The sequence below is a fragment of the Micropterus dolomieu genome, linkage group LG02 (assembly GCF_021292245.1).
Source record: "Micropterus dolomieu isolate WLL.071019.BEF.003 ecotype Adirondacks linkage group LG02, ASM2129224v1, whole genome shotgun sequence".
Taxonomy (NCBI): domain Eukaryota; kingdom Metazoa; phylum Chordata; class Actinopteri; order Centrarchiformes; family Centrarchidae; genus Micropterus; species Micropterus dolomieu.
The window spans coordinates 27,249,032-27,263,305 of NC_060151.1; the positions used below are offsets into that span (position 1 = coordinate 27,249,032).

Genomic DNA, 14,274 nt, shown 5'->3' on the forward strand with positions numbered 1-14,274 from the left:
TTTTTTCTACCACATCTTTTCCTTCCCTTCGCCTCTCTATTAATGTGCTTGGACACAGAGCTCTGTGAACAGCCAGCCTCTTTAGCAATGACCGTTTGTGTCTTGCCCTCCTTGTGCAAGGTGTCAATGGTCGTCTTTTGGACAGCTGTCAAGTCAGCAGTCTTCCCCATGATTGTGTAGCCTACAGAACTAGACTGAGACCATTTAAAGGCCTTTGCAGGTGTTTTGAGTTAAATATCTGTATAGAGTGTGGCACCAGGTGTCTTCAATATTGAACCTTTTCACAATATTCTAATTTTCTGAGATACTGATTTTGGGGTTTTCATTAGTTGTCAGTTATAATCATCAAAATTAAAAGGAATGAACACTTGAAATATATCAGTCTGAGTGGAATGAATGTATAAATTATACAGGTTTCACTTTCTGAATGGAATTACTGAAATAAATCAACTTTTTGATGATATTCTAATTATATGACCAGCACCTGTATAAGGATCAGTAGGTTAATTTATCAGATGACCAAGGTGATGTCTTCAAATCGCTTGCTTTGCTTTCTCTAACAAATATATTTATTTACAATGATATAAAATAATGAAAGCAAATCCTTATATTTTTAGAAATAATTGATTATCACTGCCGTTACTGACAACATAATTGAAGAGCAGCATTTCAAAGAGGTGATCTCACCGCGTCGTCATCACGGGAGGTTATTTTCTGTTGTGGGGTTACGTCACCTGGGGGCACCTCCCCCCCCCCGGCATCTCCACAGCACTTTCCATTCTAAATTTGGTTAGGCACTATCACGACACAGCAGCATACCACCAGACATATACACACGCGCACACACACCGCCCTCTGAAAGGCCGAGTGCGGGAGCTTCATTCATGAGGTGGTTTGAACGAAGTCACCCAGGAGCTTCCCATGGCTGTGAGCTCAGACAGCAGGAATCTCCGTTCCAGTTTCTTGTTTCCAGCTGGCAGACTCTCCAGGTGTTTGATCACTGTGGTGCTGGTTACAGCCTGCTTAATGACGGAAGAAAACTGACCTCAGTACAGCTGGGGAGCCTGACTTATTGTTTAGATATGTGCTTACGACAGAGTATAGACAACATGCTCCTCAGGCAACACTCAGGTGTCGGATGCAGGTGGAATTCCGGTTTTAAAGAACCAGTAGCTCTTATTTGCAACTTTTGAAGGCCATGGTTAGGACAAAAGCTGCTGTTCTCAATAAGTCTTACACATCTGTGGCAGGTGTTGTTTTTTTTTGCTTACACACATTTCCCTAAACTGAGTTACACAGTTCTTTTTACCAACATGCAGCTCAGCACCACAAGACAATCTCACGACCAAAAATGCACTAACGACACTTCATACACATGTCAGGATCGATTTCTGTACAACAGCACTGATTCCCAACAAGAAAAAGTCACTCAGACCAGAATGACCTAAAAAAATGCTGCAGTAGGCTTTAACTAAAGTAATTTCAGTAATGCATGTAAGTAAACTGTGTCTCCTCATCCACATCACACCTTCAATCCTCTCTTGCCTCCTTTCCTTCTTTAGATGTAGATGTGGCAAATTGGGGTCTAATTTACTGTAGTGTTGTGTTATGTTTTGAACATAAATTAGGGCTTTAAAATAATATGAGAAAGTGCAAAATTGAGTTTTAAAGGTGGTCGAGTAAACTATGTGGTCATTGAATGCATTTTCTGTCAAAGCAATGAAAAGTGATCCACCGTTTTGTCCATACTTTCTTTTGAAAAAGTAAACTTGGTACAGAGAAATACGTGTAACCAATTGTAAAAACTATGATGCTGTTTAGGGCTGCAACTAACAATTATGTTCATTATTTTGATTAAACACTGAATCATTTAGTCTGTAAAGTGACCATCAGCAGTTTCCAGAGCCCAAAGTGTGACCTTCTAGTTGCTTATTTTATTTTAACAATTTGAAAACCCACAGTGATTCCGTTTATATTGATAAGAGATAGAAAAGATCAAAATCCAACTTACAAATGTTTATTTTTATATATAATAGATTACTTTACAATAAATGCATCATTAAAATAGCCGGCTAATCGTTTCCACACTCATGCCGTTTTCTATTTTAAACAATTTATTTGCCGTGATTGAGACTAAACACTTCAAGTCTTGGCAGATGTGAGTGGGCTCTCTGCAGTAGTCAGCTGCTGTTCCATAAAACCCATCAGCGCTGCAGCACAGACTGTCCCGCTCTGCTGGGTGACATCAGCATCTAAATCAGGCCTGTAAATGGGCCAGCGAGGTGCTTCCTCCTTCTCTGCACAGCAGCAGGAGATTTCTGCAGCCTTTCGACACACTTCATTACCAAGTCTGTTCTGCGGATTTTGTGATGAACTGGAGAGAAGATTGTGAGTGAGAGAATTGGCAATGGCGGTCTTGTAAGGCGAGCAGTGCTACAGGAATGAGGGAACACGCTTCGTGTGTCTGAGCTGGAGAGCTGATGACATCTTGTTGTGCAGGTGAAAACATGCCCAGAGGTGAAGAGCTGGTTTGGTATTCTCAGTTTGTCTAGCAATGGATTTTTTCCGGCCCAGTTTGGGCATGAACACCTTCTTCCTCCCGATAATCTAGTCTGGAACTCGCATATAACGCATCTTAAAATCTTGTTCATGCAAAGTTGTTCACATGCACCATTGTAGCATGTGCCTGTAGAATTTCCTTGTGATGGGCAGGTGAAGCCTTCTGCAGCTTTGAGGCTTTCTTTCTGTTAATGCTGAGAAAAGATTTGAAGCTTCGGGGCTTTAAATCCAACATGTACAGTGACATCTTGTAGTTTGCAAAACTTACAGCAGCCCTTCAAGACTGGAGCCAAAACACTGCAACATATCCATCCATCCATCGTCAACTGCTTATCCTGCGTACAGGGTCGCAGGGACTGCAACACCTCACTGATTTTAAAGAGTAAATCTCATACAATTTGGCAATTAGGGCTGGGCAGTAAAACAAAAAAATATAATTTTCCTCAATAACAATATAACAAATATTAAATAAATGTTTGATTTAATTAATTTGAATCATGAACAAATTAGCACTAAGTGATCCACTGTTTGGCGTCAAGTGTTTGTTCTGACCATAAAGAAAAGTTTAAAACCACAATTAACCATCTTGTCACTCAGGAGCAAAAATCAGCTTTTAAACCTGACAGAAATAATGATTTGACATTTATCATGATAACATTTTTGGCCATATCCCCCAGCTCTATGTGCAATAACAGTCGAAGGTATCATTAAATTTATAATACTTTTGTCTAGAAGTGCTGCAGTAAATGCACATCTTATTGTAAATGCGTTGCCCAATAAGCCCACATATAAACTATTTTATTTATTTATATATAAATAAAGTAACTTATTTGCATGGTGTTGGCCCAGTGTCCACTGTGAGCTATTTATGTGACATTTTAGATGAGTTTCTGTAACGATTAGAGATTGATATTTATTAAAATATTACTTTTGTAAACTTGGTATTTGGTATCAGGTAGAAATGTTCCCATACTTATGTATGACTGATGTCCTTTTAATGTACATAGGAGCACATAGTGTAAATGCAAAACTGTCAAACTGAAACATGAATGGCATTCTGAAGCTTCTGTCCTCATCAGTCACGTGGTTTCTTTTCATTTGACAAAAGCTCCGTCAACGTTTTGAAACAGGCAGGCTCAAAAGAGCGAAACAAGCTTTAGAGCTTTTGAAATCTTCTGCAGAGTTTCCACGAATAGCACAAGTAACAAGTAATGAGTAAATTCAAAGCTACATTCGTGCTTTCCATATTTGAGTAAGCCATCTTATCTGGGTTTCTCAGAATATGAGTTCACACAGGGAATTTCTTACATGCATCATCTGCACACACCGTCTCATTGTCACCAAAAAGCACCCGTCATTTTCAGCATACGTGAAACACAAACAGTAGCTTTCTTTTTAACTGTTCACTAGAGTTTCTAAACCCAGAGTTTCCTGTTTAATTTTCAGCCTGAGCGAATAGACCCCAGCGCATCCAGGCAGGGCTACGACGTCCGCTCAGATGTTTGGAGTTTGGGAATCACACTGGTGAGTATCTGGCTCTAAGCACTGCAATCTAAGGTGCCTCACACACTCATATACTCACAGATCCTTAGGTCCTTTAAAGAGAGTGGAGGAATGATTCAAATGTGTAAATTTGATGTTAATAAAATATAAAAATTTCTAAAATATGGTCCCAAATTTTCAGTATTTTAATGTTGAATCATTTGCAATTTATAGGACATGCTTTTTGCTCCCATCATGCCTTGATAAACACGGTTAGACATCACGTACCATGAAGGTGTTGTGCAGAGGTGCTGAGCCCTCAAGATCCTGAAGCATCTTAATCAACTTAACATAATAATTATGGCATTAACTGTGAGAAAGGCTTTTAGATTCCTGTGGTTTTTCTAATGCTATTCAACACCCAATTTGCAGTTTCAGTTTGCCCTGATTTTATGTGTGTATATCATGTATTTCAGTATGAACTGGCCACAGGGCGGTTTCCCTACCCGAAGTGGAACAGTGTGTTTGACCAGTTGACCCAGGTGGTGAGGGGAGACCCGCCACAACTCAGCAACTCAGATGAGAGGCGCTTCTCTCCCAAATTCATCTCCTTTGTTAACGTGTGGTAAGGACCCACTGCTGCGAGTGCAGACTTTGAATTGAAATTATGTTCTAATGTCCAAAAATTGAACCTTTTTATAAGTTGGCTGTAATAGAGGTTCTCAGTTGTTTCATGGTGTACAAACTTCAGCTGCTGCTTGCTCTTCTGTTCCCTCTGGTGGACAAATGGCTGAACTGCACCCTCATACTTTTAACACACATTATTTTTCAACCATTTCCTCAAGCCTTACAAAGGATGAGTCGAAGAGGCCAAAGTACAAGGAGCTACTGGTGAGTTCATACTGAGTGCTCATGAAGGCTACTGGCCTCTCTGTATACACTCAAAGTACCAAATGAAAGCTTTAAAATGTATTGAGTCGACTTACATCCAGTCTTTAGAGGAGGTTTACTTTTTACATGCAGTGACAGTTTACATACCGTCCTCTTATTTTGTTGGAGTATTGATGTATACATTTTCTTTTCCCATTCCAGAAAGACCCGTTCATCCAGATGTACGAGGAGCGCTCCGTCGATGTAGCTGGTTATGTTTGCAGGCTCCTGGATCAGATGCCAGCGTCTCCCAGCTCACCCATGTATATGGACTGATACAAGACAGAAATGCACCAATAAATATACACCAGTCTGCAACAATAAATACATTTAAAAAAGAGTCATCAAGGTAAACAAAATAAATCCTCTTGTAAATTTGCTTGGTCCCCATATTGCAGTGTTAAGAGAATTGTAAAAAAAAAAAAAAAAAAAAAGAATAAAAGAACACCATTTGCAATAAAAGTGGTGTTCATTTCAGTCATGTCTGTATAATATATCAGCACTTCTGTTTCTCTCGTTCACAAACACACACACACACTCACACAGTCACGTAAGTATACTAGCTGATACAATCAATCATGGTCTTGACTCATCTTGATGAGGATGCATCTCAGTGGTTAGTACAGTGATTTAAGGAAAAAAAAAAAATAAGAAAATAACCTGGAACTTGTATTTATAGAACCAAAAATCATGTGGAGTATTTGATTTGGAGCTTCTTCAGCATACTGGAATAATGCTCTTTGTGAATTGTCTCAACCTCTTCCATGTATGTAAATGAAAGCATTGTGTTTGGTATCTTAATGGAACTTTGCTTCTCTGGGTATAAAGCAGTTTAAAGTGTTGGTGGTCAGAATCATGTTAGACCTGCAGTCCAGTCGGTGCTGAGAGGCTGCTGCCTTCCCCTGTGCAATGGACTATATACTTCATATATAAATAAAGGAAGAGAAAGGAAAAGTGTGTTTTGTCTCTTTCCTGAATAGATAATGTATTTATAATAATGTTAGGTTTTGTGTCCGTGTTTTCTGAAGCAGAATAGTGCCTTTAAGATAAGATACTGTGATGCTTTATTGATCCCTATAGGGGAAATTGTTGCAGAAGCAGTGGTGGACTCCCATGTTAAAAACAAACAAAACAAAAGTGCCCTCTTGAATGCCCCTTTTGATAAATAAAATAAGAAAACATGATGCAGTGCCCTCTAGTCTCGCCTTTTGTGTGAGGAAATATAGTCAAGTGCCTTCCAAGGTGCCCGTATGTGCAAACAATGTGATGAAGTGCACTTCTTATGTAAAATAAAAACAAAAACAAAACAATGGTGTGCCCTCTGGGGTGTCCCAATGTTCGAGGTGATGCGGTGCTCTTCCAATGGAATAAATAAATATTCACTAAGTTATGCTGCGCAGATGTTTTGTTTCTGGGGGCGCTCGAGAATACCAATCATCTAAACCAGCTTTTGTATACACTCGAAAGGCATGAATTTTCAATGAATATGTGTCAGTGCGTGTCGTCCAAATTCAGTGCCCTGTTGCCCCACCACCTGAACTGTTGCCCTTTTTGGTGTTTTGATGCCCCTGCCTGTCAGACAGCTTGAGTCCACCACTGAGCATTAGTGATTAGTACATGTAAGAGTAATATGATACCATCTAACAGTGTATACTGTATACTTTACACTTGTTAAAGCACTTTGTAACTTGTTTTTGAAAAGTGCTCTACAAATAAGGATGATATTATTATTATTATTATTATTATTATACCAGAATAATATCATCACTGGGCCGTGCACCTGCTGTGCCAATTTGTGATGTTTCCAGTCATGATGTTTTCTATTGCTCCTCTGATAAAGTAAGAACTTGGCAATTTAGCTTTTTTTAGCTAAGTTTCCTTAAGAAATACAGGTGTTTTTGAGCTTTCTTTACCAGCGTGGAGATCTGAGATAACCATGTGAGGTTCTCTGTGGCACTGATTCCCAGGAACCTGAAACTGTTCACCTGCTCCACCAGGAGTGAGTGTCTTCACCTCCTTTTTCCAAAAATCATTGATCAGCAAGTTGGTTTTGCTGATGTTGAGCAGCTGTTCTCTGTTTCTTCCTGCTTTATAGTCTCATCATTTAATTAGTAAATGACTTGATCCCAAAAGTGACTAAATACAAACAAAAATCTTTTATTTTTTCAAATGTACTGGCTACTGCGTTTGACAATTTCAGTGTTTTTTTTATGTGAACTGTAAATGACTTTTGGGATAATATGAGCTTTTTTAAAACAAGAAATCTCCACCTCAGTTTTCGTAAAGATGTTGTTTTGATTTCCATCAGGTGGATGTTTGCCTGACCTGTGCATGCATCTGTTTTTTCCTTCACATAATAAGTTGGTAATCTGTAAAAAAAAAAAAAAAAAATGTTTCAACCCTTTTAATTAGCATGATGTTTGGGGTTATTTGCTAGTCAGGATTTATTATAAGAGCTTAATATTTGTAATATTATTTTAGCGGTTTCTTTTTTTTAGTAGGTTTTTGTTGTTACACCCCTCTTCAAGAAGTAGTTTTATCCCCGCCTCCTTCTCTCAAAAACCCTCTGTGATTGGTCCACAAAACCTGCTAAATGATTCTACACACCAATGAGCTATAAGATATGTTAACGTCATCATTAGATGCCGGAAGAAGTGTCACATGTGTCAACCAACCTCCAAAGTCCTGCTGAGTGTGCACCTAGCCTCTGTTAGGTAATTAATTATTTAAATAAGCTTTAACTGAGTGTGTTCAGATGTGATTCACCGGCGCCGGTAATTAAAAACATTGGGTTTCGTATTTATTATGAATACGGTCCATCTGAAGCTCAGGTCCTTCACATTCCTGTTTGTCAAAGGCAGAGCTCTCTCTGCTGGTCCTCCGGCTGTCGCACGCTGTCATTTTCGTTTCCCCCGGACTGTTCTCCAGTTTTTCCGAACAATGGCCACTAACAATAACCCGGAGACGAGACAGCCGCCGGGTTTGAAGAAAGCCAAGCAGAAGGAGCCGCTGCGGCGAGTGAAAACCAAAGAGAACCGCAGCAGACGAGGCGACGTTCACGGACCGTCCACGGTGTACCTGCAGGTGGTCGGCGCTGGAAGCAGGGATAATGCTGCGTCACTGTATGTCTTCTCCGAGTACAACAGGTAATTTATGCAGAAAAATGTCAGGGGGTTCAGTGGTCCAGGGTTTAAATTTGAAACCAGGGCTGTGTAAGCGTCGTTCACCCAAATTTCACATACAAAAACTGTGGTACAAAGTGTTAAATTAGATTAAAATGCAGTCTTTAAAGGAAACTGTGCAAAACATACAACAACAAAACATAATTACTGTAGTTTATATGTGGTTTGTTGAAGATCAGCTTAACATCAAGTGAAAATCTTGTTTTTACTGACCTCCAGTGGATTTCTGCCTTGCTGCAGTGATGTACAAGTGTACTTTAGGATGTGTCAGTTCACTCTGACATTAAATGTAAATGCTCCGTATTTGTATAGCGCCTTTCTAGTCTTTTTGACCACTCAAAGCGCCAGTCATACACATTCCTACACTGAGCCTAAGTGCTCAAACGGAAACTAACATTCACACACATTCATACACAGGGGCAATTCGGGGGTTCACTATCTTGCCCAAGGACACTTCGACACGCAACCAGGGGGAGCCAGGGATTGAACCACCAACTTTCCGATTAACGGCCAACCCGTTCTACCTCCTGAGCCGCAGCCGCCCCATTACTATTAAGCGTGCTTACAGTTGCAACAAAACACACTTCTCACTACACTCAAGTACACTGGAATGAAACTTTCCACTAGTAAAGATATGAAACACTCCCAAGTTTCTCGTTGGGAGTGCAATGCTAACTCCCATACTTTTTCTGTGAGGTAGCATTGCATACCATGAAGTTGGGGGACTTTTGAGAGACACATTTAAAAAAGAATGGTCAACGTGTGTGCAGCAGAAGCTGAGATATTAAAACTATTCCCTAGTATAGGCCAAGCTACAAAATAACTGGATCCTCCACACTTACAACCTGAAAATGTCTTTTTGTGGTCACATCTTTTTAAACTCCAAACCTGAGGGTGTTACACAGGCTTTCTGTCAAAAATCTAGCCCAAACCGAGACAACCCCGAGGACATCATCTGGGTTTTTAAAGAGCTTATCGAAAGCTCTGCCAGAGCCACAGAAGACACTGAGCACCTGCCCAGAAGTGCTCCTTGTGAAGAGTAAACTGATCTTGCTGTGTAAAGTTAACTGTGTGCCCCTTCGGGGTCTTAAAGATGCTTTCAGGTGGTCTTCAATTAAACCAAGTTTTGCATGATGAAAAATAAGTTATTAACAATTTAGTTTCAGGCTACATAAATAGTCTCTAGTGGGTCTTTCATGAATGTGTGGCTCCCCATAACACCTACTCTGGGGACTCGTGTCAAATTCTGTAGTATTTAAAGGAGGCAGTATTAAGGGCATAACTATTACAAACTTCACTCCCCTCTGCTGCAGGTATCTGTTTAACTGTGGAGAAGGAACACAGAGACTCATGCAGGAACACAAGTAAGCTGAACATCGCAACATACCCAAATTGTCGTCATCTCGGTCAGTCTGATGGACACAGACAGATCGTATTCTTGTGTTTTCCTCTGGCAGACTGAAAGCTGCTCGATTGGACAACATCTTCCTGACCAGACTGAGCTGGGAGAATGTGGGAGGTTTATCAGGTCAGTAGCATCTGTCTGATGAATTGGGATCTTAAACACCAAAATTATACGTGTCACTGACTGACTGTTCAGTATTTTTATAAGAACAATGTATGAAATGAGAATGTAAAAACAATTTGGAAGTTGTCTCTCGTATTGATGAACCTGCAGCTCCCCTCGGCTTTTTACAGAGCTTTATAGTGAGTTTCAGCCTATTGTTTATCTGTCTGGCAGCAACTTTACTGTTCTTGTTCACTCTCTGTGCTCTCATAGCGTTTTTGGCCACAGCAGGCAGCTGACGCAGACAGACGCAGTTAGAGACTACGCTGATCCGATATCGGACTCCGTACTTACTCAGATAGCCGGACGGTGTTGTCAGTGTCAAGAGGCTGATCTATGGGGCCGATCTAATCAGTTAAATTACCGTGTCAACGGTACTCCGGTAGACCTGAACATTTTGCTAGGACAGCTAACACAGCATGGAGTGAGCTAAAATCAAGGGGTCAGCAGCTTGGAAGTATTTCACACCTGATCAAGCCTGATGTCACCTCACACATGAAGGAATGATCCCCAGTCTCTTCCTCCCAGTGAGGAATATAGCTCATTTATTTTACACTGATCTCAGTAACATCATCAGCCGATACCCAAAGCCCAGGCATTGGTATCGGGACTGAAAAAGTTGGATCAGTACATCCCTATTAGAAACTAGCTGGTGATATTTCCCTCAAGAGACCAAAAACAGGAAGTGAATCAGGAGACACAAACACGACTCCAAATGAATGATGTTGTTGCTCCGTGAAATGAACTGAAAAGGTGACGTCTGTGAAGATCATATCATCCAGGTTATAGCTATCCAAGGAAGGTTATTATTAGGGCTACATGATTTGGAGAAAAAGTCATACTGCGATTTGCGATTAGATTATAATGGAACAAATGGTACTGTGAGTCTACTTGCTTAATTATCAAGGAATGCACAAAATACTGACATTTCTCAACTTGAACAAGGTTAAACAATATTTAGAACAATAACTAGAAAAATAGATGTAAAACAGACATTTAATGATTTGCTGCAGCACGTCAAACTTTTTTTAATGTCCCGCCCCATCGAAGCTGTGATTGGTCGGTTGTCGAAAAGTGACAAAAGTTGAGCATGTTGAACAACAAAAGGCACCGATACAGCTAACATTAAATGGTCAGTTAGCTTAACCCAAACCTTCATTATCGTCTCCCTGTTTTCTTCTGTCTTACTGCTTCAGCTGCTGCCGACGTCTCTCTGTCTCTGTCACAGAGCGACCGGAGCACATCAGTCTTAAGTTACTCGGACACTGCTCATAAATAATTTTTCTCATTGCACGTAGGCTTATCTGTTTTTAGAGGCACATGCGAGAGCCCCGTGTGGGCGAAGATAATGAGCAAACTGCAGCGCACACAGAGAAGAGAGCGTCACACACACTTTCTGTTTTATTGAATCGCACCCTTTTTGCGGTTATGTAATTGCACATTATGATTGCAGATCAGATTAATCGTGCAGCCCTAGATTATATTTCACCTAATTATAGTTATTGGTTTTCATTAAAGGTCCAGTGTGTAATATTTCTGAGGATCTATTGACAGAAATTCAATATAATATCCATAACTATCTTTTCATTGGTGTATAAAGACCTTTCATAATGAACCGTTATGTTTTTATTACTTTAAAATGAGCCATTTCTATCTACATACACCACAGAGCCTCTTACATGGACGTCGCCATGTTTCTACAGTAGCCCAAACGGACAAACTGCTCTACAGAGCGCGTCTCGTCACTACGTTGAATATGTAGTAGTAAGAAGAGAAATATGGACAACATGTCTTAAGAGCTGCAAAACTGGCTTCTTACAAATAACGAGTAAAAATTGCAAAATGAATGCAGATTATTATTTGATACCTTTTGATTATTGTCACAGTTTAACATATTGAAATAATTTGTTTTATATTTTGATTAAAAATATAATATCTCAGTCTTCAGAAAGAAACAGTGTTGAGAGTTTTAGGTTGAGGATTTAGACCACACCAAATTATAAAACATTAGCAAAATTTATATTCTAAGAAAAAGCACATCATTTTAAGAAGCATAAATACTTTTATCAAAAGATTTTCATAAAAATTCTTAGTGACATGTATTGACACATTTATTAAACTGTATTATATCCTTAAAAGATGTGCATGTAGCGATTAGTTATACAGACAGGTTTATTTTTGGAAGTATGGCGGCTACTGAATATGATTTTTATTGCTGATTTTTATTGTTTTGTTTACAGAACACTTACCCATGTGTGTTGTTTCCTCTGCAGGGATGATATTAACCTTGAAGGACACTGGTGTTCCAGAGTGTGTTCTCTCCGGACCTCCACAGCTGGTGAGAAACTCAGGCGTACAGTGTGAACTAGGGTTGGGCCGATAGATCGTCCATCGGCGATGGCTGACAGACATCCCCCAGCAAAAAGAATCTCAAACTTTCTTATTACCACCCTGTGAAAGCAGGTTTTAATGACCATGAACATTCTTATTATTGTTTTTAAGTAGGCTATGCACCTGTTCTTTTCTCCCCACACTCTGACACACTCACACACACCTACACCTCAGGTAAACACCCCGGCTTGCCCCGCCTCTCTGCCCCCATCTGCTCCATTTTCTCCATCAGCAGTATGTTTTATAAAGTCGCCTAAAAGACTGAGAACTCATCTTTTTTCCGTATATTTGTAACCGGCATCTGTTATCACAGCAGCAGGTGAGCCGCACGTCGGCTTATTAATGACGCAGCCTATCAAACAAATGAAACCAACATTTGCACTCTGTGTGTTTACTGTTGCTTTACCTGGTCCTTGCCTAAAATATCCACTGCGACTTGTAACGTAACTTATAGTCTGTGCGAGAACACACGCACGTGAGACGACTGCTGCCCCCCCCCCACCTGATGACAACGTTATTTTCATTGTGGCATCGTCCAGTGGAAATTAGTAGACATCGCCCAACCCTAGTGTGAACACGCATGCAGCAGGATTTTAATGTAACATGTATTTGCTTTACATTTATTGTCTCTTCTTCTCTGCCTCTTTTATCAAAAGGAGAACTACCTGAATGCCATCAAGTCGTTCTCTGGACCACTGGAAGACATCAAGCTGTGTATGTTGAATTTATGACTGCATTGTTTCTTTGCATTGTATCAGCCTTGTGTGATGTATACTGTATCATACGCTCCCAGCGGTTCGACCGTACACTGAAGAGACGTACACGGACGAGACAATGACTGTTTATCAAGTGCCAATATTTGGTGAGTTTAAATAATCATGCTGCCTGCTTTTGATATTTACATAGTGTTATGGTTCAAAGCTGACTCTTTCTTGTTTTTTTTGCTTTCTAGCACAGTTGAGGGGTGATGGCGGAAAGCTCTCCTCCAAGTCAGGCAGGAGTAGCCCCTCTCGAAGTCCTGCCTCTCCCAGGATAGACGACATCCACACTAACAGCCACGGTGGAAGGCCAGGTGAGTCCTGTAAGTCTAGGAGCCACTCGCGGATATTGCGGGATTTTGCATGTGTCACGAACTGAAGGGGAAATCCTGAAGCTTATGTTTGTGAAAATGATCTGGTTGTTTTGAGGAGTTCAGATTCATTCTCAAACATTTTGATCAACTCACACTGACATCATATATTTTCAACCTGATGAAGTTTACATATTTGTGCTTCCTTGAACTGCAAGGAATCTAATCCTAATTTCATATAATATTTACTACTTCCCTAATCTGAACACTGAGGGCACACTGATGTTTATTACTTTTCCTGTCTTAGATTAGTGTGATAGCATGCTAACATTTGGTTATTAACTCTAAAGTGAGGCTGATGATAATGTCATCAGTTTTGCAGGTATTTGGACATACAAAACCAAAAATTAAAATTAAAATTACCACACAAAAATTAAAAGTTTGACCTCAGCATGGCGCTAGATGAAGGGTTAAGGGGGCTCGTAAGTTTTTACAATTCATCCTGTGGGGAACATCAGTCAGACTCTGCTTTATTGCCAGGTATGTGTACACATATGAGGAATTTGACTCTGGATTGTACAATGCTTAGGAGGTGATGTATGAAATTTCCTGACAGTCCATCCAGTAGTAGTTCGACAATACAGTACACAGTGGAAATAAAGGAGATACATACAGCTTGGGTGTAAAAACGTGTCTTTTCCAACAGTTAATGTTTGTTTCTAATATCTTGTAGGTGAAAGACAAAACTCAGCTAAAGATACCTCTTTGGTGGTTTCTTTCATATGTAAGGTAGGAAAATTTCAAGAGTTTTGTCATCCTGTATACCATGTACACATGAAGGAACTTTTGTATCTGATATTCTTCTTTTTTTTCAGCTTCACCCCAAGAAGGGAAATTTCTTAGTCGCTCAAGCCAAGGAGCTCGGTTTGCCAGTGTAAGTGGATTTTTAATGCAGATAAAGCAGAACATGTGGCAGTTACTGATCATTTAATAAGGATAAGATCTGGTATGATGTGTTTTTCTTCATTTTAACCATCAGATCCATACAGCTGTTGTATTAGTATTATTAGTTATGTTGTTCTTGTTATTGTTCC

General features: G+C 39.9%; 2 protein-coding genes across 8 annotated transcripts in view; both read left to right on the top strand.

Moving 5' to 3' along the window:
- The window catches only part of map2k4a (mitogen-activated protein kinase kinase 4a), a 13,949-nt gene extending 8,024 nt beyond the window's left edge, over window positions 1-5,925 (top strand). For all 3 annotated transcript variants that reach the window (XM_046040887.1, XM_046040901.1, XM_046040893.1), the window contains 4 exons: window positions 4,006-4,083; window positions 4,518-4,666; window positions 4,887-4,932; window positions 5,134-5,925. In XM_046040887.1, coding sequence (XP_045896843.1) covers window positions 4,006-4,083; window positions 4,518-4,666; window positions 4,887-4,932; window positions 5,134-5,247 — 387 coding nt within the window. In that variant the 3' untranslated portion in view covers window positions 5,248-5,925. The remainder of the gene's footprint in view (window positions 1-4,005; window positions 4,084-4,517; window positions 4,667-4,886; window positions 4,933-5,133) is intronic.
- Window positions 5,926-7,596: 1,671 nt separating this feature from the next.
- elac2 (elaC ribonuclease Z 2) overlaps window positions 7,597-14,274 on the top strand; it is an 18,410-nt gene continuing 11,732 nt past the window's right edge. The window contains exons 1-9 of one of the 5 annotated variants that reach the window (XM_046042635.1): window positions 7,597-7,685; window positions 7,900-8,117; window positions 9,467-9,517; window positions 9,611-9,681; window positions 11,994-12,058; window positions 12,768-12,825; window positions 12,905-12,973; window positions 13,064-13,192; window positions 13,914-13,969. In XM_046042635.1, coding sequence (XP_045898591.1) covers window positions 7,912-8,117; window positions 9,467-9,517; window positions 9,611-9,681; window positions 11,994-12,058; window positions 12,768-12,825; window positions 12,905-12,973; window positions 13,064-13,192; window positions 13,914-13,969 — 705 coding nt within the window. In that variant the 5' untranslated portion in view covers window positions 7,597-7,685; window positions 7,900-7,911. Of the gene's footprint in view, window positions 8,118-9,466; window positions 9,518-9,610; window positions 9,682-11,993; window positions 12,059-12,767; window positions 12,826-12,904; window positions 12,974-13,063; window positions 13,193-13,913; window positions 13,970-14,055; window positions 14,115-14,274 lie in introns of all 5 variants that reach the window. The other 4 variants (XM_046042616.1, XM_046042626.1, XM_046042630.1 and 1 more) reach the window with 4 other exon arrangements.